The sequence below is a fragment of the Lissotriton helveticus genome, chromosome 1_1 (assembly GCF_964261635.1).
Source record: "Lissotriton helveticus chromosome 1_1, aLisHel1.1, whole genome shotgun sequence".
Lineage (NCBI taxonomy): Eukaryota > Metazoa > Chordata > Amphibia > Caudata > Salamandridae > Lissotriton > Lissotriton helveticus.
The window spans coordinates 1942279750-1942303808 of record NC_136057.1 but is presented as its reverse complement, the minus strand read 5'-3'; the positions used below and the strand labels follow the sequence as shown (position 1 = coordinate 1942303808).

The window sequence follows — 24059 nt, the reverse complement described above, 5'->3', positions numbered from 1 at the left end:
CCGCACCTATTAATCACTTAATCCCCCCCAGTGACGCTCATCTTAAAAATTCAATTATATTGAATATGCAAGGCCCTGACTTAGACACTCCTCTTCCACAGATTCCTTGGCCATTGAGCCCAGCAGTTTAAGGTTGAGATTCCCAGCCTTCACTAAGTGAGTATCATTGCTCCCTTTACACTTGGGCGAAAGGCTTATGCCCAAACAGTTGCTCTGATACACAGCTCATTATCTATTTCAGATTGCCAACCCCTCCACTCCCCAGTCTTGATAAAGACCCGTCGTGACCACCCACAGAGGCACACCAGGGTCGAAACGTCGACGCAATACATAGGTCCAGAACCACTAGGATTCAAATAGGAAGACTAGGAATCTTTGGCTCCAAATCGGTGTCTGGCCACCATAAAAACATCTGTGTATATATTTGTATAAAGGAAATTGTTGGCACTGTATATATTCTTCACCCATTGAGCACCTTTCACACAAATGTCACTAAATTGCACTTTAATACTACTGACAGTCTACTCGTGCTATGTATGTGAACACTGACTGAAGTAATTCTGTTATAAATACATAGTACAATCTCTTGATTTCATGACTTATTTGTTGAGTACCTATTTCCTAGAGCTATGTTTATCGGAGTACATTAATCTCGGATTGCATTATTAGCATGGTGAAATAGTTTTGTTTTACCCAACAGAACCATCTTTTTGTAAACCATTCAATACCCAGGTTCTGAGGGACACAGGGTTACCCCTTTTCTTTAAAATATATACGCTTGCCAAACTGCCAGCTTTCAGTAACATTTAACTAGTGTCAACTAAAAAAATCTTAAATAGCTATAATGGTTTCAATATGCAGTAATAACATGTCTGGAATGTAAAACTTTAGTTCTGATGGCTACTTCTAACCACAGTTTCCTTACCTTGTGAATACTTTCAGGCGTCTGACTGTATCCGGAGATTTTTCTCAACATTGCTTCCACCTGCCAGCAGGTGGTGTCGTTTGGCTCCGTAAAAACTTTGGCCCTCCCTGGAAGTGACACCAGAGCCATATATTTTACCGCTCTGAATTTAGTTTATTTCATTCCATGGCTTGGACTCTTGACACGTAGTGTGCTCCCTCAACTCCCAGAACCCCCCCCCACCATCCCCATTTTTTTGACAAATTTCTTCACAAATGTTTCTACAGTGTGCAAGGGAATATGACTGTTCCAAAGATTACAAGGTTTAATCCTTGAACTGACTGTCTTAAGCAGATGTCTGTGACAGATCACCCCTGGTATGTCTCTGGTGCCTAAGGTCTTCACACAACTCCAAGTTCTATGGGACCGTACCAGGGTGAATTTCAGGGTATCAGACCATCAAGGAAAGCTGTACATTTCCGAGCATCACCTAGAGGCACGTACGGGCCTGTACTGGACGAAGTCGAGAATGCATACCCAGTTCTGCAAAAGGTTCTCTTCATACCTCAAGTTGTGAGGTATGTCAAGTCAAAAAGGAAAAACAAAGTTGAAGCATGAACTCTCCCTCATCCTGCCACTCTCATCCAGAGAAGTCAAAAGGACATCACAATGCCTCCCTATGTCTTCCTGCTCATACATGCAACTCAAATTCCCGCGTCCTTTGGCAGTGCTCTAAAAAGTAGCACCCTTCTGGCTGAGTCTGGTGCACCTCCAGGCTTCCAGACAGGCTACCATTGGCAGATCTGTCCTCAATGCCTCTTGATTAAGCTTCTGGGTCTGACCTGACTCCAGGGCTGATGCCCAGCCTGAATTCAAATCGGGAGCAATGGTCCCTTTCAGTCACTGCCACGTCGACACGGACTGTGAAGAAATAACCCATTGTTTTATCAGACTCTGAATCACACCTGTGACATTCTCAACCAAAGTTGCGCCCACCACAACCTTTGGTGCAGGTAGCCCAAGCTTATCCTGACTCGCACAGCACACTAATGTTCCATAGGACACTTCCTGTTGCTTTTGCCTCAGACATAGAACACAGTCAACACAGTGATATGAAATGAAATGAAATGAAATGAAAAAGAAATTTATAAAGCGCTCTGTGGCCAAGCGGCTTCCTGGCGCTGAGATACTGAAAAGGTCGAGGATGATGCATCCCTCTCCAGACACTGGGTTGAACTCTCCCCCTTGTCCTTCTGGGGAGGAATCAGTTTCTTCTGCTGTGGTGATCAAATAGCTGCTGAGGTTTTAGACCTGCAACTCTAAGTTCAAACTAAACGTCCTAACAGGGGTCTTACAACCTAGGCAGATTTCGATAGAGCCACTTCTCCCTTTTAATGAAGCCCTGATGGACACATTAATGAGCACTTGGGAAAGATCTTGCTTTTGCCCACCAGTAAATAGAACACATAGCCCGCCACTGGTTATCATCTTCTCATTATGCAACACCCTAAACCTGAAAGTTTGTTGTTCCAGGCGTCCACAAGCAGACTGAATTCTAACTAATTCTCCTGATAATGAAGCACAATGCATGGAGGCCTGCCATGTCTTCACTCAGTTAATGCCAGTTGCCTCCTGGGACGGTGCTTGCATGAGTTATGGGATATTGTCAGCAATAGCTTACCAACAATCCCTGGTGCATTTATCGTTCAAGAGGGTCAGGATGCAACCAAGTATGTCATCTGCTCTTTGCTGGACACCACTGACTGCTTAGGCAGAGAAGTCAGTACCAGTGTGGTGCTTCGATGCCATACATGGATGAGATCCACAGACTTCTTGAGTAACTTTTAGGTGTCACTAATGGACCTGTCTTTTGATGACACCTATTATACTCTGCCCTTAAGCGCTTTAAGAATAGCAAGGCCACAGCGCACTCCTTCAGTCTTTCTGTGCCAGTGCAGCAGTATGCCCATTCGTTTTGCCCCTTACAGGGCTTTGGAAGGGGCTTGGTGCAAAGACAACACCAAGGTGCACTTACATTGTAACATATCCCACCCCTTTATTCTTTTCAACGCCGCCATTGGGAAACCAGACAACAACTATCGGGCCCTCAGGAGCAGCGCACTGCTCAATACCCTGGCCCTCTTGCTACCACCATCAAACTGCTTTAGCTTACTCTTTGCAGTACATTGCCATCCTGTTGGAGGCATAAGTTATTATCTCCATGGGTGGCAGGGCATCACATCTGACAGATGGGTTTTTCAAATTGCTCAATAAGGATATGCCATACCTTTCCTTTAAGATCCACTGCATATTCCACCTACATCAGAGCAGCAGTTGGAGGACAATTTGTCCTTTTTGTGGCAGGAGGTCAAAGCTCTTTTGGGCAAAGGAGCCATAGCAATGGTCCCAGCATTGAACATGGGGGCTGGACGTTACTCTTGTTATTTCCTGGTGCCAAAGAAGGGTGAAGGCCTTTGTCCTATTTTAAATCTTCACCTTTCTGAAAAAGAACAAATTCAATATGCTCACATTTGCCCACGTTCTAGATGCCCTGGATCCAGAAGAATGCATAGTATCGCTGACCTGCACGATGCCTGTCTTCACATTCCTATTCTACAGTCCCAAAGGCATTACCTGCAGTTCAGGGAGATCCAAGAGCATTATCAATCCCCTTGCTCCTCTTCAGCCTCACCAGTGCTCCTCGCATATTCACAAAAGTGATGGCAGTGGTTGCAGGACACCTTTGGAGGTTGGGGATACCAGTTTTCCTCTATGGCTTCAACGTCAGTCTTTGGTCTCTTTGGGAGACTTCTTGGCCTCCTTCTTGTCTACTACATCAGATGACGAAGTGAGCTCTGAAGTCTTAACGGACATAGCACCAAGGGAACATGTTAGGTTCCATCCAAGTTTCAGAGGAGACTGCAAAAGAACTGTAGTGGTGATGCATCATTGATGGATTGGGGAAGTCATCTGAGAGAGGTGGAAATAAAAGGATTCTAGTCTCTGGCGGAGACTCGCCTCCACATCAACCTGTTAGAGTTGCAGGCCATTCACTTTGCATTGAGTGCCTTCCTACTGTCCCTCAGATGGAGGTTGGCCCAGGTTCTCATGGACAAAACCAATGAAATGTTGTACTGTAGCAAATAGGATAGAGTGAGGTCCTGGGTAATATGCCTGGAGGTTCTGTTCCTCCGAAAATGGCTGAGTTGACAAGGCATCTCTCTAGTAGTGAACAACCCGGTGGAATCTATGAACACCAGGGAGGATGAACTCAGCCTGAAACGCTTAGCAGATCACGAATGCTAGCTACACCCTGTGGTGGCGCCGGGTTTTTCCCATCAGTGGGGAGAACCCTCGTCCGATCTATTTGCCACCACTGCGAACATGCAACGTTGTCCCTTTTGAATGCTGTAGTTCCCGAAAGGTTCTCTCTAAGAGACGCATTCCACCTAGAGAGGGACAAAGGACTTTTTCTATGCTCTACCACCGCTCTCTATGCTGCCCAGAGTTCTGAAAGAGATCAGGAACGACCGGGCTCAAGTCATCCTAGTGTCTCCAGATTATGCCAGAAGAGTGTGGTCACCGGTACTTCTGGGCATACGCATCTGTCCTCTGAAAATGAGCCGCTTTGGGAGTATCTTCTGTTGCACCAGCATGGTAGGTAGTGCACCAGGACCTGAGATTGAGCGGGGTTAGTTGACAGCTTTCATTCTCCCTTCCCAAATCTATAGATGACATTCTAGTGACCATCTACAATAGTTGTTTACTCCAGATGCTGGTAGAAGTTTGTAGCCTGGTATAATTCCTCCCATGCAGACCCATTACAGGCAAAGTTGTTGATGGTTTCCTTTTTATGCTGACTTTAGCCCAGTAAGGACTTGCTGTAGCCACTAAAACTTTATAAATAAATAAAATAAATTATGATTATCGAAAACACCTGTTGATGCATTTTCTTAAAGGTCTGAGCCATATGTTTCAACGCAAGGCTTTAATGATGCCACAGTAAGACCTAAACTTAGTTCTCCCTTTGCCTACATGTACCCAATTTGACCCAATGCACAGCTGTCTTTTGCATATACTGACTCTCAAAACAGTATTCCTTATAGCAATAACGCCAGCTCATTGCGTGAGTGAGCTTCAAACACTGTTTAGTCATCTACCATGCACCACCTTTTTCCTGAGCAAACTGGTGTTACTGACTAAGGCTTCATTCCTGCTGAAGGTTATGATGCCTTTTCACGTTGGACTATCCATCACCCTTCAGGCATTCTTTGCTCCACCTCATCCCTCGAAAGAGGAGCATCTCCATTACTTGGACCTGAAGAGAGTTTTGAGCTTTTATATCGATTGCACAAAGGCTCATTGGGTGAATGATCAGCATTCCTTGGTTTGCTGGGGTGAAAGAAGATTATGCAGTGCAGAAGATGACCACATCCAGATGGAAAGTCTTCTGTATAAAGATCTGCTATGCATTGGCCAATCATTTGCCCCCCCGGATGGTCTTGAGGGTTCATTCGACCAGAGCCAAGCTTGCTACCACTGCAGTGGCACATTCTATACATCTGTCAGACCATGACGTAGCCATCTATCCACATGTTCACGAAGCGCTACTGCCTTGATAATCCGGTCCAACGGGAAGGGCACTCTGCCCGGTCAGTTCCGTGTGATTTTCTGGTTTGAGCCATTCCACTGGCCCACCACTTAGGAAGGTACTACTTTGATGTCTATTCACAAGGTGAGGAATCTTCGGTTAGAAGTATCCATCAGAAGAACAAGTTACTTACCTTCTGTAACGCTATTTCTGGTGCATACTCTAACTGCAGACTCATCACCAACATCCCACCGCCCCGTTCTGTGTATTAGACTCTTTTGTCCATCTAAAAAAAGTCCCATTTTAGACAGCTTGACACTGTCACATCTAATCACATATAAAGCTCCAATTCTGATGACATGGACAGAGTCAAGAAAGAAACTGACTTTTAAGTGCTTGGTTGACGCATATATGCGCCTCCGGCGCCACCAGATGCCACCTGCTGCCTCGAGGGAGCAATACTGAGAAAAATCTCCTGTCTAGTCATTTGCCTGGGAGTATTCACAAGGTAAGGAATCTGTGGTTAGAGTATCCACCAGAAAGTATGTTACTAAAATAAGTAACCTTTTCTTGTTGCACAAAGTCAAGTTCTTGTTTTCGGGCAAAGGTGTTATTTGCCTTCTCAGTTTTCTTTGCTGCTTCTTTCCACAGACTGAACAGTTCCTCTATTGCTTGTATGAGAGGAAGGTATTGAATCTTAAGGATGAACCAGGATGTCTTTTTTTGTCACCAAATTGTCTTGTAAAGTGATCCTAATTCAGGGGACTCTGTTGAGATGCTCTACTGTCCTTTGTTCGGGTTTTCTATGGTGGTATTCTATTCATAATGTACTACTTCACTTTTTCTCACAGGATTAAAGTTAAGACGGTGTCAAGGACTTTTCGGAAACCCATCCTTAGCACCATTATTTGCAGGTTCTCTTTGGTTATTACTGATGCATTCTGCCAACTTTACTCCTTGGAACATTGTTACTAAAGCAGATACCCAAATTGGTCAGGCCTTGTTATAAAGCGTATTTGATTAGGTCACTTATTTACTTCACAGGTGCCGTCCTTTTGGTGTTTCTTGCTGTGGAATCGTCTTTTGTGCATGAAGGAAGTGGGCTTGAGAGTGAATGTGAATGTTTTTCACCATTCTGACATCTGCACTCAGTTTCCCCCAAAGCATGCCCACTTCTTTCACAACCACATGCCCGTTATTCACTCTGCCTCAAGTCTCAGATATAATTGTAAAAATGCACAAGGTGGTTGAACCACAATGCCTCATGTCACTGAAATAATGAGAAAAATACATAGGGTGGTTGAGCCTTCTGGCTTGAGTGCTGTTAATGAAGCACTTTGGTCCCAAAGCAGTTTCTTGTTTGGTGATGAAAAATAACCTGTCCTTACATGATGCTTACATGAAAGCCAGGATACAGAATATTGTTTATTTATTTTTCCTGTTTGAATTTTTCTAATTGCATACGCTTCATTTAAAAAAAAAAAAAAACATTTCCCAATTGTTTTAGATTATGTAGTGGATTTTGACATGTAAATGTTCTTCTCCCAATTAGATCAGAAGTTAATAGGGAATGGTGCTCAGAAGAATGATCAGCGCCTTGAAGTATTGCCACCTGATCTAGAATTTTCCCGCTGGGATTCTCCACTTCAGGAATATAAAAGTTCAGTGCCAAAGAGCCTTGGAATCATCACCCATGATAGTAAGGTGAATATGAGAGAGAGGTATAGTGGAAATATTGAATGGTGTTGTTCCTTGCTGCAACAATCATTTAAACTATGCAGAGAACAGGTGGTTGGTATGTTTTGAAGGCTGCAACATGGCTTGTATTTAATAGATCAGCATTTTCGAATTTGTACCCACCTTCTGACTGGTTCCAGGTAAGTCCTTTAAAAGTGCTAATAGCCTTTAAGTGTCACAAATTAAACTATCTGTAATTCAAAGTTGATTATGCCAAAATAAATTCCAGAATAATATTGCCTTAAATCTCATTATCAGATTTCTTTAGTTTTTTTGTAAAACTTTGCCACCTGTTCTAAAACTAGTCTTCTCCTTGATTTACAGCTGTTTTACCTGTAAATATTTGGGTGTTGTAATTGTGTGGTTCTCCAGCATTGGATCTTATATAGATTCACATGCTTGAATCATTCCCCATCGTCGAAGTGGAAGTCCCACAGTACATATAAAGCAGTAAGTAATGACCTTAATATTGAAGTTAATGTAGAAAAATAATTCACTTTAATAGCTTGTCGTAGTCAATATACCTGGCCCAAAGCCCAGCCAATCAGGAGACAGCACCCTTTAGAACCCTCACCACAGAGGCTCCAGGCTCTGAGATTTTCTACCGCACGTCATTTGAAGAGTCTCCCTGAGCTCTGCTCATTATTACTATTTCTGGCCCACTTTTTCTTCAAAACAGCGCGATTTCAGCTTTACTTCAGCTCCTCAACATGCCCACAATTAAAAGATATCTTTTTAGACATTTGGTTTCTTGCTGTAAGCTGAGACTACATTCAGATGATCCTTAGAAGAAGTGCATATACTGCCTTCACCTTGACCACCAGGTGAGAGATTGTAAAATGTGTAGAAATTTATCACAGAAGTCTTTGAGAGATAGAGAGGGCAAACTTCTGCTGTGGTTACAGAAGTTAAAAACCAAGCAAAACCCTCTGTCAGGCGAGGACAGCGATACCTCTCTCAAGACTATCACCTCTAAAAAAAAAAAAGCCAGTGATGCAGAGCTTTTGTCTCCAAAAACCTCTAAGGTGGTAAAAAGCAGCAACATTTCACTAAGGTTGATGACAAACCTTCCACCTCTAGGAAGAAGTCTGTATCTCATAATGAACATTCAGTGCCTTCTACTCCTTCTACTCCTTCTGCTACCACCACTAAAGTTAAAACAACTTCAAAATCTGTACCAGAGATGATTTTATCACTTCAAAAACTAAAGACCGATATCTCGTAGATCAAATCGTCAACGCCCTCTTTGGCGGTGGCTTCCATCATCGCGACAACTGCAAGGACATTAACTTTATCATCATCGCCGCCGTCTAAGCTGATCAATGTCTCCGTCAACCTTAGTATCTGTGAAGGTGAGACCTACTATTTTGATGGTCACTTTGTTAAAGAAAAGGTCGACTAAAACATACAAACCGTCAATGTCGACGGATGCGTCCTCATCGGTGGTATGCCTGTCGTGAGAGGACTTGTCGATGGTTCGCCCATCACCGTTCCAATCGTCGACACACTTCAAGTGCAAGAGTCTATAGTTGTCGATGACATATCAACGGCAGCAGAACTGCAACTATGGTCATCAACGGCGACAAAACCATGCCCAAGACGTTGGCGGATGTTTCTTCGGCGAGTACTCCGTTGACAGTTCTTTTGTCGGCGGTTGTTCTGTTATTGGGTGATACTTTTGACTGGATGACAAAATTCATCTACATTAACATCTATGAAGTTACAAAAAGCCATCAGTGTCTCAGTCTAACTGAAACTCTTCCAGGAAATAATACTACCTCTGCATGCTTCTCCAAGTAAAGTATGCCTTAGCCCTCTGGAGGAACTTTTTGATTATGAAGAGGACGAATGTTTAGATAGTGAGGGCATGTTTGGTGTGGCGCACAGTCCTTCCAACCTTCATATTAAATGCCAGGAGGATTATGATGATCAATATTATTACTATATGCATCACAATCCTGCCCAACAGTATAGGCAGAAGGAACCTGCTATTCAAATGCCTGCTTCTCTAGTTTCAAATGTGCAACAAATGGTAGAGGATTACTACCACAGATTCCCACCCTCAGAACCACCTGCCACAATTCCCCAAACCCCAAATCCTATATTGTCTTGCCTATATTGTAAGGTTGCCTAGACCGACATTACCAGTAGCTTCACTGCCAGCAACTCCTCAACCAAATGTAGAGGATTGTCCGATGAGAGAGAAGTAGAACTTGAGGAAGTGTCCCTCCCCGATGAATGGTACAATTACAAGATCCAAATGCCATCTTCAACAACTCCACCTCCACTCTTCTCCGGAAGACATAGGGGGGTTTCATATTCCAATGGAATGGGCAGCAAAGAGTTTTTTCAACTCCCCATGGTCACTAAGCAGTCTGACTGCTTTTTATATGATTTTAAAGAACAGACCAAGAGATGTGTCTGTTCAATTTCCGTAGTAGATTTAATATGGGAGGAAGGCCTTAAAGTAATGGGAACCCCGGCCTCTTTTCGAGCTGTTCTACCTAAGCTGGAAAAGAAATACAAGGCACCAGACAACTCTCCTGCCTGCCTCACCTGTCAGTCAAAGCCGGATTTTATAATATCTTACGCAGCTCAGGGGTGGGCCAGGAATCCCGCTTCACCTCTGTCTGCTCCTCCGGATAGAGACAGGAGATGACTCAACACCAAACAATATCCACTATGGCAGCGACCCCAGTTAGGGCAGCAAACTCCCTTGCAATCTTGGGTAGATATGACCGCCAGATGTGGTCAGATATTTCACCATTTATTTATCTTTTGCCCGTGGATTCTAAAGCAGAAGCTAAGATGATCCTTCAAGAGGGAGAAAGGAATTAAGCCGAAATAATTGATTTTGCAGTAGATGTTTCGTCTACAGGTGTCCGCCAATTAGCGGGGGTGACATTATTAAGACTTCATGGATGGTTAAGAGAGACTTCTTTCCGCCAGGAAGTGCAAACAAAAATCATTGATATGCCTTATGATGGTGAATCCATGTTTGGTCAACACATTGACGAGGCCCTCCAGGCAATTAAGAAAGATACATACATAGCAACATCGCTGGGCACCCTGCAATTAAAAAAAAGAAAACAGTTGTAGGAGCCTGGCTTAGTATATGGTGCATACTTATTCAAGTGAAGCACTTTGCACTGATCCAGACAACCCTCATGGTGATTTTAGTGGTCTTAGACAACCATAGAAAGCTCTATAAGTGGTAGTTGTGGAGATCAGCCTTCAGGCTTAATCCAGAAGGAGTGTTAAGCAGCTTGTTTTACCAGGTCTAATCAGTTAGTGTAGGTTAAATGAAAGAGAACAAAGAAAAACCAAAGGTGGTGATGGACGGAGCGTTGACAATACAAACACTCGCCCCCAGTCAACTGATCTGGGTTTAATCCATCACCGTTCTTTAGGTCACTCCGCCACCCCAGTTCAGACATGGCCATATGCAAATCAGTCTGACCCTGTGCCTCATGGGAACAGTCCAGCCCGAACTGCCAAGCCATGTCTTCCCTGGATCGGAATCAAGCTTCCCAGGACCGGTTTCTGGCATTACAGCCGTCTTCAGCCGGGCTTGCTTGACTTGCAATTTCTTACTGATCGTCGTTTCCCAATAAGGGCAATATATTAAAGAAAACGGTGGTCCTGAAGTGACTTGCTAAGACGTAAGAATGAGCAGTAAGGCCACGTCCACTTGAATGGGCGTTGTCCTCTAGCATAAACGGTATTTCATTGTCAGGTAATATCCTGAGTGTATCTCCCAATACTGTTTAACAGCGATAGGCAATGGATGATTTCAGAGGCATCTCAATCTGACAACCTTTTTTGACGGTCCTTATCGTATCCCGTCTACTTCATCTAACATCGCCCACGTATAGCTTATGTATCTACTGAGGGAATGATCATATTATGCCTTTCCCGTGTCATATCTAATATAAAACCGTTGAGCTCCAATCTCCTAAGGTTGTCAGATTGAGATGCCTATGAAAAAAGTATTGGGAGATGCACTCAGGATATTACCTGACAATGAAATACCGTTTATGCTAGGGGACAGCGCCTATTCAAGTGGACGTGGCCTTACTGCTCATTCTTACGTCTTAACAAGTCACTTCAGGGCCACCGATTTCTTTAATATATTGCCCTTGTTGGGGAACGACGATCAGTAAGAAATTACACGCCGTACTGAAAACGACTGGATGGGCTTTTCCCACTTCATTTTCATGCCCTGAAGAAGTCCTGTATATGGACGAAACGCGTCGGCTGTCCGTTGTGTTGATTGCACTGCTTCTTCTGGAACAATAACAAAGAAAAAAGAAATAAAAGAAACATCAAAGAACTGTTGAATATGGAAATTTGCCCCCAGATGCATCAACAACCCATTTTGCGATTCCTTAATAGCGAAAAATACCGATTCGATATTAAGGAATAGCATAATGGAATGCATCAAGAAATCACTAAAAGAATAGCGATTTCTTAGAATTCCTTAATTGCGACTCGCAATATTGTGAGTCGCAATTAAGGAATACCGCCTCATTCATTCCTATGGGCCTAGTGGCCCGTAGGAACGAATGGGAAGACAATCTCAATTTGCGAATCGCAATTAGCGATTCAACAAATTGAGATTGCGATTTCAAGGGTGCAGGGGTGTCCAAAGGACACCCTGTTGCACCCCTGAAATTGATCTGTGCACAAATGTTGCGCACACACATGCCCTTAGAGCATGTGTGCGCGTAACATGAAACTTTGAAAAATGCACTTTTGTGCATTTTTCAAAGTTTTTGCAAATTACCATGAAGTTGTACTTCATGGTAATTTGCGTGCCCTATTAGCGAATTCGCTATTTTTAAAACGTTCATGCATTGCATTTTAGGAATCTCAATTTGAGATTCCTTAAATGCAAATAATCGCAATTTAGCGATTTCTCAATTTGCGATTTTTACATTTGGGAGGATGCATCCCAAATGCAAAAATACCGGACGCAAAGGGGCAGATTCTTAGAATCTGCCCCTTTGCGAGCGGATTTTTGTTTGATGCATCTAGCTGTTGATTTGTTTCTGCTGTTAGAACCCCTTGGTGGTGCACCTTTGCTTTGTTTGTAAATCGACTGTGGCCCCGGTTGGAAACTAGTACTGTGGCAGTGGGTACTATACAGTGTGCACACCTCTCCCACCAGAAATAGTGGGTAATTAATAATAGAGTAGACAATCCGGGCTAGGTGCTGTCAAAAAAGAGGTTCCACTGTCTGCACTTCTTTTTCTCATGAAGAGAAGAACCTGCAAGCGGAGGGGACATAGTCTATGCCACTTGGAGTTGATCAGGAGGCACAGAAGAGCAATGACCACCAATGCTGGAAGATGCAGGAGTGATGAGTGACCTTGTCACTGCACCTGTGAGGACCAGGCGACGCTGGGGAAGACTAGGAGCCATTTACAAGCTGTCCCATGTCCGAAGTCGAAAACCAGGGGGTCGGCGTCCGGCAGGAGCACCAACAAGCCTTTGCAGCAGCAACAGACATAGTAAACGATAAAGGAGCAAGGTCCAAGGGACTCTTCAATTGCAGGAGAGTCAGAGCAGACCCCGAGGAAGCAGGGGGGCCCACTGAAGCCAAAGAGGACCCACAGGCTGAAGACACAGGAGTCGCAAGAGGACCTCTAGCAGCTCACCACAGATGCAGGCCCACGGTGAGGATGAACATCATGGCAGGAAAAGGTGCTGGAGGCTGGAGCTTCTTGTAACCCGAAGAGCTCTGGAGTATAAAGCCAATAAGCCTTGGCAATGGCAAGTCGACGAAGTGCACAGGGGTTCTGTTCCTGCAGTTCTGACAAGGGATAATTGCCTCAAACTTGCTGGGAAGCCGATTTAGGCCTCGAGAGAGTTGCAAAACCACCACCTGTGTTGCTGAGCGTTTTGAAGTCCGTGGCACCTCGGGAGCAGCAGACCGGTCAGCTTTGTTGCGGTGCCTGCAGATGCAGGGGAGTGACTCCTTCACTCCAAGGGAGATTACTTTGGGTGTCCTTGTTGCCTACAGGCCTAGAGAGGAAGCTGGAAGAAGCATAGTCACAAACGACAAAGATAACTTCCAGAACAGTGAGACCAGGAGCAGCAGGAGTCTTCCTTGGTGCAGTCTCTGTTCCAGCGTAGGCCAGCAAAGGTGCCCAGACGATAGAAATTGAAGTGGTTTCGGGTTTGAATCTTGTCCCTCGACGAATCTGAAGAGCCACCAACAGGCAAGCCCTTAAGTACCCCAGGGAAAGGGTTGGAACGATTCAGGGGTCCCTCCCAGAAGAGGGGCTGGACAGAGGGGAAGATATTCCCATGGTCCTTGTCCAGTTTCGTGCCATAGTGAGATCCAAGGGCTCCCTGAACTGGCTCAAACACTGAGTATGCAAGGAGGGCACCAAATGTGCCATTCAAAGCAGTCTGGTGGCGCCAGACTGTGCCCAGCTCTATACACTTAACCCTGTCTGGGAGGTGGTCACACCTCCCTGTGACAGGATACCTATTGTTCTACCTTCCCCTGCTCGAGCTCAGCTCAGCAGCAGGACGGCAGAATCATGTCTGGGGTTGGCAGCAGCACTAGCTTGCTGGCAGACCCCAAAGGCTGTTACTGGGAGTACTGGGGGCTTCCTGGAGGAGCCCCCCATTGCATGGAATCATACCTCCAAAGCCGTTAAGTGTTGGGGTATGATTCCAACATGTTTGATACCAAAATGCCCAGGTTTGGCTTAGCCATTATATAGTTATCCATCGCGTAATGAAGCATGGCTACTATATGTATCAAAATGACTGCCCGTACTTACAAAGCCAGGCGAATTGACTCTGGGGTTTGTAGAGGGTGTCCTGCTCATGCAGGGAACCATCACACTTGTAGCCCTGCACCCTGCCTTCAGGATTGAAAGGCCTGCCTTAGGGGTGACTTATAGGTTTTATGTGTAAGGAAACTTATATCTGAAAGAAACAGTTAGTTATAGATTCCTTACCTTAGAATTACTCCCAGACGTCAGACTGGTTCTGGAAAGTTTTTCGTCAGCAGTACTTCTGCTTGTCGGAAGGTGGCATCGGTCGGCTCCGCGTTAGTCGTCGGCATCGCCGTTGCCAGGATGACGTTGCGGCAGCTACATGGACGTCAGTTCTTTCTTTTTCGGCGCCAGCAAGTGCAGATCAGGAGAGAGCGGTACCTCCAGTCATTTTATGACTTACTTTTTTGTCGATTTTTTTTTTATCTATTGAGTCCTGGTGCACGAGGGATGCCCGGCTTCAAGGCATGCAGTTCCTGTAACCAACTGATGCGGTGCAGATACGTCACCGACGTGTGCCTCTACTGCCTAGAGCGCGCCATGACCCCAAGTTTTGCTCCGCGTCGCTCGAGGACCCGGTCGCGTGGGAGGTCGAGAGACCGATCGCAGAGCCATCATCACTCCTCTTCCAAGTCTTCGCACTTGGGGTCAGGTAAGTCAAAGCATAAGAAGAAGTCAAAGAAGTATCGTCGCTCTTCGACTTCCCCCCCCCGCCCGTCGGCAGACACGGCGATGGGTGCGGGTGGTGCCCCTCCTACAACGTCGCGCGCAGAGCCTACAGGGTCGACTCTGGTCTTCCCTCCCTGACCGGGAGCGACCCCTGCCCAGCTTCGTCAATTTTATGAAGCAATGCATGTCATCTTTGGGCAGCCTGACTCTGCCGGCGCGCCTTCGGCCTCGCGGCCTCCGCTGGGGGCCCTACTCCTTCGCTGCCAGCGGCTTCAGCCACGGCACCGCAGGGTCCCCTTAGATCCAGGCCTGGATCCGGATCGGTGCCGGTCAACCTCGTAACACCTCCACCGGCACCACCTCCGCAGCCGATGCCTGCTGGACCCCGACCTCCGCCCCGATGTGGACACTAAGCCGGACTGGCGTCCACCAACCCCGGATCCGGCGCTGATGGGTACTTTTGTGCCTGTGTTCCACCCTGGACCATTTCAGCCCGATTGGCAGCCAGAGGAGGGTGACCAAGACTGGGAGGGTTCTTGTGACTCTTTAACCGACCAGTTAGATTATGATCCGGACTGGAGAGAGGAACTTGGGGATGCCAGTGGTCTGGCTACCTCCCCAGATCTAGGCATGTTACCTCTTCCTACCCTGACTTCGGAAGAGGAAGCCTCATACGCAGTGGTGTTGCGTAGGGCGGCCGAGGCTCTCCACCTTGAGCTATCTACGGTGGCAGTCAGGACTAACCTCCTGACAGAGGTGCTTCAGCCGGCAGCGAGGTCTTTGGAGCCCCGCTGCCGTTCAATGAAGCCCTTACTGACATCCTTTTGGGCATCTGGTCCAGGCCCAGCACAGGGGCTCCCGTGGATAGGATGTTTGTCGACGCCACCGCCTGGCCCCGGGCGACCCCACTTACCTCTCCCAACACCCCACCCCTGAGAGCTTGGTGGTCCAAGCCTCCACATCCAAAGGCGCCTTCCCTAAAGCTCCGCCTGATAGGGAATCCACAAAACTGGACCAACTTGGGAAGAAGGTGTTTTCTTCCTCCATCTTGGGACTGCGGTCGGTAAACACTGCATGTCTGTTGGGCCGTTATTCCCACTCTGTGTGGGATATGGTGGCGCAAGTGCTGCCTCAGTGCCCGGAGGAGGCCTGGGCCGTGCTCTCCCGTGCAGTTGCAGAGGGGAGAGCAGCGACGTTTACCATCCCCTGTGGACTGGACACCTCTGACTTGCTGGGTAGGATGATTACTAAGTTGGTAGCCCTTCGACGCTACGCCTGGCTGAGGTCAACTGTTTTTTCTGGGAATGTCCAGAACACCCTGATGGACATGCCCTTTGATGGCCGTAACCTTTTTTGGTGACAAGGCAGACAGTGCGCTAGAGCACTTCATGGACTCTCGGACTACGGCCAAGTCCTTGGGACTCTCCTCCACACGCCTTGCATCGTCTGCTTTTCAAGCCTTTCATGGCTACGGAAGGGGTGTCCCACCACTTTCCTTCCAGGGCCTCAGGCCGGCGCAAGCTGTTCAGCCCCAGCGTGACCAACGACGTGGGAACCACCGCCATGGTTCTGGGGGCCAGCTGACGGGCCAGTCCACCACCGCCCCCTCTCCAGCAGCCTCCAAAGCCTCCTAGTCCGACCTTTCAGGCCCATCACATGCCAGTGGGTGGCAGAATTCGCCATCATCTCCCCCACTGGCATACCATCACGTCGGACAGGTGAGTTTTGCAGATAGTCCGAAGGAGCTACTCCCTCCCATTTGAGACTACCGCCCCAGCCATGCCACCTCAGTACCATTGAATGTTGGGGGATCATCTGGCCCTTCTCCAACAGGAAGTTATGGCTCTGTTGGCCAAGGGCGCCATTGAACGAGTTCCTGCCCCAGAAGTAGGTCGTGGTTGCTATTCCCACTACTTTCTGGTGCTCAAGAAGGACAAGGGCCTGCGTCCTATCTTGGATCTCAGGAACATCAATCCCTTACTCTAGAAGGAGAAGTTCAAAATGTTGAACGTGGCTCAGGTCTTATCTGCCTAAACCCTGGAAACTGAATAGTAGCGTTGGACTTGGTGGATTTGCAGGACGCTCATTTTCACATCCCTGTCCTGCCGGCTCACCGGCGGTTCATGGTAGGCAACAAGCTTTTTCAGTTTACCGTGCTCCCCTTTGGCCTTACCAGCGCCCCTAGGGTGTTCACGAAAGTGATGGCGGTGGTTGCAGCTCATCTGCGCAGATCTGGGGTTCCAGTCTTCCCCTATCTCGATGACTAGTTGTTGAAGGCGTGCTCGCCCCAGGCAGTCGTCTCCAGACTACGGCTGACCTCCTGCATTCGCTGGGGTTCTCCATCAACGTGCCGAAGGCACACCTGACTCCCTCTCAGAAGCTCCTCTTCATCTGAGCCTGGGGCGAGCCCGCCTTCAACAACCAGTCATCGAGATAGGGGAAGACTGGAACCCCTGATCTGCGCAGATGAGCTGCAACCACCGCCATCACTTTCGTGAACACCCTAGGGGCGCTGGTAAGGCCACAGGGGAGCACAGTAAACTGAAAAAGCTTTTTGCCTACCATGAACCGCAGGTGACGCCGGTGAACCGGCAGGACAGGGATGTGAAAATGAGCGTCCTGCAAATCCACCAAGTCCAACGCTACTATTCAGTTTCCAGGGTTTAGGCAGATAAGACCTGAGCCACGTTCAACATTTTGAACTTCTCCTTCTAGAGGAAGGGATTGATGTTCCTGAGATCCAAGATAGGACGCAGGCCCTTGTCCTTCTTGGGCACCAGAAAGTAGTGGGAATAGCAACCACGACCTACTTCTGGGGCAGGAACTCGTTCAATGGCGCCCTTGGCCAAGAGAGCCATAACTTCCTGTTGGAGAAGGGCCAGATGATCCCCCAACATTCAATGGTACTGAGGTGGCATGGCTGGTGCGGTAGTCTCAAATGGGAGGGAGTAGCTCCTTCGGACTATCTGCAAAACTCACCTGTCCGACGTGATGGTAACGCCATTTTGGGTCTATCCTCCCGAACTGCGAGTCCTGGATATTCAGGCTATGATTCCAATCTTTCAGCCTCTATCCCGGGTTTCGGTCAGGATAACCCTCCAGTTACTGGGCCTGATGGCCTCATGCATCCTGCTGGTTGATCATGCCAGATGGCATATGCGGGCTCTGCAGTGAGACCTGAAGTTCCAGTGGGCACAGCATCAGGGGAACCTGTCCAATTGCGTCCAGATCTCAGAGGGCACTGCACGCCAACTGCAGTAGTGGCTCGCGAACCAGGAATGGGTCAACGGCAGATCCCTCTCCCTTCCTCAACCAGAGTTCACGGTGGTGACCGTTGCATCACTTCTGGGATGGGGCGACCACATGGGCGAGGCGGAGATCAGAGGCCTCTGGTCTCTGGCAGAGTCCGGGCTCCATATCAACCTTCTGGAGCTTCGAGCGATTCGTCTTGCACTCAAAGCATTCCTTTCCTCTGTCCGGGGAAGAGTAGTGCAGGTGTTCATGGACAACACCACCGCCATGTGGTACTTCAAGAAGCAGGGTGGGTTGGGGTCCTGGACCCTTTGTCAAGAGGCCCTCCACCTCTGGACATGACTGGAACATCAGGGCATATGGTAAACACAATAGAGACCGTTCCCAGAATAAGACCAAGTCATAAAGAGTGAGGTGCCCAGTGATTATTGGGCATCTCACAAAAAGTGATAGACTGGCATCACACTCCACCCGGAGTCATGCTTCATCATCTGCCAGTCATTGCCCTCCAAAAACCGCGTTTGATGGAGGGCGGCATGCACCTGGAGACAGGGATGCACTTCTAAGTGAGTGGGGGCCCAGAGGAAAAAGTGATTTAAAAAGCCATCACAGTGCACCCATACATCCTTTATTCAACGGGAGACTGTGTGGATTTAAAATAAGGTCTGCGGTGAATAAGGACACTATTATCCCATCACCGCTGTGAGATTTTTAAGAGGTGGTCAACATGTTTCTGCCAATTTGTCCTTATGGGTACGTGGCATTCGTCAGGACCAAGTACAATAGGGGCTCCAGTCTTACCAAATGTTTTGGCAGTGCCACTCCGTGGAAATGATCATTATCATTTTTCCATTAGGTGGGTCCATGGACCTGTATGTGATATCTAAAAGAAAGAAAAGTGCATATTTTAATGACTAGTCACAATTTATGAATTGGGTCTGTAACTAATGTCATCCATATACTAAATTATGGAATAGTTAAATATACCGGTTCTCAATAATAATGTTGAGAACTGTATAGATTCAAGAAATGCCTCTTACCCTTAAAGAGCAAAAGCAAAGAAGAGGACCCAGGGTACACTGGGAGGATCCCGTTGAAGAGGTTCAGGGAGCAGTAACAAGGAGCAGGGGCAAGGGCAATACCCCATCAACGAGCCAGATGTGACTAATATCGTGAATCTGAGCCAACATTAACTTTCTGAGGGTGAGGAAGCCATCCTGCAAAAAGGATTGGGTTTTGTCCCGACCCCCAAGAATGACCCATTCATTTTACATGCGGAACTGGCCCAATTCTTTCGAAAGATCAAACTTTGTGCCTATTTCGGGGACTCTGAAAGAGTACAGGACAATGGACACACAAACCTGAAGAAAAAATCTTCCTTCACCCCACCAACACAGAACATCCCATGTAATGTCCTTACATTTGAACAAGCAGTCCTGACCAAAGTCGAGAAAATCAACTTCCAGGACATGAAAGGATTCCAGAACCTAACCAAGGAAGAGAGATCAGCCCTACAGGATTTGAAACAGAATAAAGAAATCGTAATCAAGCCGGCAGACAAAGGCAGTGCAACGGTGATACTGGATACCAACATGTATCAAGATGAATGTCTGAGATTATTGGCAGACGTAACCAGCTATGAGGTCTATCAGAGAGACCCAACCCCGAGCCTTCTGAATAAAATTAAAATGATTGTCCATGAAGCAGAGACAAACGACTGGATCACCAAACATGAAGCAGAATTTCTTGTGAACAATGAACCCAGGATGCCGAGGTTTTACACTCTACCAAAAATCCATAAAAAGAAGTTTCCACCACCAGGCAGACCAATTGTGTCTGGTATTGATTCTGTGCTAGAACCTTTGTCTCAGTTTTGTGACTGGTTCCTCAGACCAATAGTCCAAACATCCAGGTCCCACCTCCGGGATACGAAAGACGTCCTCTGTCATCTCCGAGACATGGAAATCAACCATGGAGAAGATATCCTCATCACGATGCACATCGAGGCACTTTATACAAGTATTCCTCAAAAATGTACTTTGGAGGTGATCGAACAAATTCTACTCGACCAGGAGTGGAACTTCGTAACACCACGACATTTTGTGATGGAGTGCGCAGAAATAGCACTGACAGAGAACTACTTTGAATTCAATGACGTGATTTACCATCAGATACGCACGTCGATGGGGAGCACATTTGCTCCTAGTCTGGCGTGCCTGTACGTTCACCAATTCGAGGTAGACAACATCTTTGCGAACATCAATCCATTCCTTACGAAAGTGAAAACCTGGAAGAGATTCATAGATGATGTCCTTATAGTATGGAATGGTACAACTTCGGAAGCACTTCTGTTTGTGGAATGGATCAACACTATCGATCCTCATCTAAAATTCACACATACAATAGATGAAAACCATGCAATCTTCTTGGATCTGAACATTTCCCTAACCATGGAGGGTATACGAACCACGGTACATAACAAACCCAGGGACAAGAACAGTCTGCTTCTATTTGAGAGTTATCACCCGAAGGCCTTAAGACAGAATCTACCTGTAGGACAATTCCTAAGAATACGAAGAAACTGTTCAGAACTAACAGATTACAACAGACAAGCAATGGATCTAGAGAACAAGCTTGTGGCCAGACACTATCCTAAGAAAATAATCACCAAAGCAAAGAAACGTGCTAGAAATAACCATTGTGAATCTCTCTTGGAGACCACACAGAAAGAAAAAACTGACATTGTGTTACTACATTTATTCCGGCCTCGAAAACAGTCCAAAACATCATCAGGAAGAAATGGCACATCTTGAACACAGGCCAGAAAGAATGGGAACAACCACTCTTTGCGTTCAAAAGGAGTCGCAATATCAAGGACGAAATCGTTCACACCAAGAATATGACGCAAGAAAGAGAAACCCAACTAACACTCTGGGGACACCAACGACCTGTAGGCCATTACCCATGTGGAGACTGTATTGCTTGCCAGTTCACCAACCCGACAAAAGAAGTCGATATTGGCACCAACAGACCATGGGTACTGAATAACTTCAGTAATTGCAACACTGATAATGTTATTTATCTATTAACCTGCCCATGTAAGAAAATGTACGTAGGCATGACCACAAGAAAAGTAAGGATCCGCATCAATGAGCACCGCAGCACATTCAGGTGCAAAAAAGACAACACCAAGCTCACTAGACACTTCCTGGAGAAAGCACACGAGTGTGACTTAAAATGGACAGTTCTTGAGGTGTTACACAGAAGAGAGACTAATCTGGCACATGCCCTCCATATAAGAGAACAACTGTGGGTGTACAGACTTAATACCGCAAAAACTGGCCTTAACGATGACATTCCCTGGCTTCAAATGAACTAAGAAATGGCGTATAAAAATCTGTAGTATGATGAGGTCCCTTCCTTGAAAGTCATATTGAGTCCCTAAAATGCGCTTATGTATCATAATTAAAAACTATGCAACTCGACTTACAAAACCTATATCCGGGGTCCATTCGTAACCAAATACACTATGTGGCACATCGGGACTCCAATCTGGCTGTTGAAAATACAATTTTGGCAAAGGGACGCTTTATGCGCCTTTTTCAATAACTTTGTTTATGATTTAAATTACAGTCTCGTAATTTCCAATAGTTCAGAGATGTTTAAAGTACAAACAAGAACTGTGTTGCGGTCCCGTGAGAGCATAATAATTAAATACACTTTTCTTTTATGAGCAGTAAAGACATGGGCTTATATATATAGCATATGCATTACCCTGTGATAGCTCAATACAAAACTTTCTTCACATTCCACTCGGGAAGAATACAACGATCGTGACTATGTTTACTAACACGGTCCGTGCGTTACCACTATCATCAGACACGCCACAAAACCACTCTCAGCCTATTACACTCAGGCATCGGGTTTCCTAGTAACCAGTCCTCATCATGCGGGACCGGTTGGCCAATCAGAATTACGGTGTGCGCAATTACATTCGACAGGCACACGAACTTGTGACACCGGATCCTGGTCACGTCATTACTTTTGCGACGGAGTGCTTACAATAGCCTTACTCGCATACACCCGGGGTCAGGCAGGATAATGTATCGGCTGGTCTCCGACCGGTTTTCCTTTCAGACACAGGAAATCCTACGTCAGGGACATGTGCTCTCACACAGGTGCAGCTCGTTCTTGACTAATGGCATTTTAGTTTCGTCCAGGGCGCCACTATATAAACAGTGCTCCACCGAGTCATTTCATCAACGGGGAGGAGGTGAGACGCACGAAGTAGGTGAACCTACGGGAGCAGCACTAACCATTGGTGAGCCCATCCTATCAGTTACCTTAAGTTTTATAAGCCAGCAACGATCTCTTAGACCACACAAATGTGGCCTTTTTAACCACTACTTCTAGCTTAAGTTAGTTTTTGTTTCTTCTTTCTCATAGACTCAGTGTAATCACAGGGACTTCCTGAGGATACCGCTCCACCCTCCCATGGGGCAAGTCAACCCTCTTTAAGGGTAAGACGCATTTCTTGAATCTATACAGTTCTCAACATTATTATTGAGAACCGGTATATTTAACTATTCCATAATTTAGTATATGGATGACATTAGTTACAGACCCAATTCATAAATTGCGACTAGTCATTAAAATATGCACTTTTCTCTCTTTTAGATATCACATACAGGTCCATGGACCCACCTAGTGGAAAAATGATAATGATCATTTCCACGGAGTGGCACTGCCAAAACATTTGGTAAGACTGGAGCCCCTATTGTACTTGGTCCTGATGAATGCCACGTACCCATAAGGACAAGTTGGCAGAAACATGTTGACCACCTCTTAAAAATCTCACAGCGGTGATGGGATAATAGTGTCCTTATTCACCGCAGACCTTATTTTAAATCCACACAGTCTCCCGTTGAATAAAGGATGTATGGGTGCACTGTGATGGCTTTTTAAATCACTTTTTCCTCTGGGCCCCCACTCACTTAGAAGTGCATCCCTGTCTCCAGGTGCATGCCGCCCTCCATCAAACGCGGTTTTTGGAGGGCAATGACTGGCAGATGATGAAGCATGACTCCGGGTGGAGTGTGATGCCAGTCTATCACTTTTTGTGAGATGCCCAATAATCACTGGGCACCTCACTCTTTATGACTTGGTCTTATTCTGGGAACGGTCTCTATTGTGTTTACCAAATGTGATTGGAGGCTGACCGTGTTCCAGTACCCTACTGCCTCTCGTTCCCTCCACAGGGTACTGCCTGAGAAAATTTTGAGATTTCACATCAGGGCATATCCCTGGTGGTTCATCACCTGGCAGGTTCACTGAATGCCAGGGCGGACGAACTCAGCCACAGGTTCATGATGGAACATAAATGGTGTCTTCACTCTGAGGTGGTGCAAGAGTCTCTTTCAACAGTGGGGAGAGCCTTGATTAGATCTTCTCGCCACCAAAGAGAACATACAATGTCAGCAATTCTGCACGTTGGAATTTCCATGGCGGCACTCGCTAGGGAACGCTTTTCGTCACTAGTGGAATTCCGGTCTTATATACGCCTTTCCGTGTATACCACTTCTGCCCAGAATGCTGAAGAAGATCAAGCGCGGCTGGGCCCAAGTCATTCTTGTGACTCCAGATTGGGCACAAAGAGTCTGGTATCCCGAGCTGCTCAACATGGCCATCGACCCGCCTATCCGACTGCCTCTAAAGGAGAATCTTCTATCGTGGCAGCAGGGGACGGTCCTCCACTCGAATCTGTCCATCCTCCACCTCCGTGCATGGAGATTGAGCGCCGGCAGGTGACGTCGTTTGACCTGCCTCCCGGAATCTGCGATGTTGTCTTGGTAGCCAGGCGTCCCTCCACTAAAACGGTATACGCCTGCAGATGGAAGAAATTTGTGGCATGGTGCACAGCAAAGGCTGTGGATCCCCTTTCTGCCCCTCTTTCTGTGGTTCTTTTGTTCCTCCTTTTTTGGCCCAGCAAGGCTCTGCTCTGGGCACCTTTAAGGGCTACCTCACGGCCATTTCAGCCTTCCTTAGGCTTCCTGATCAACCTTCTCTTTTCAAGTCCCCTGTTGTAAATAGATTCCTTAAGGGCATTACTCAT

The 24059-nt window shown here is 46.6% G+C and overlaps 1 protein-coding gene across 3 annotated transcripts in view; it reads left to right on the top strand.

Moving 5' to 3' along the window:
• The window catches only part of TDRD5 (tudor domain containing 5), a 1858625-nt gene that overhangs the window by 971391 nt on the left and 863175 nt on the right, over window positions 1–24059 (top strand). For all 3 annotated transcript variants that reach the window (XM_078643707.1, XM_078643699.1, XM_078643690.1), the window contains exon 8: window positions 7048–7199. In XM_078643707.1, the coding sequence (XP_078499833.1) occupies window positions 7048–7199 (152 nt within the window). The remainder of the gene's footprint in view (window positions 1–7047; window positions 7200–24059) is intronic.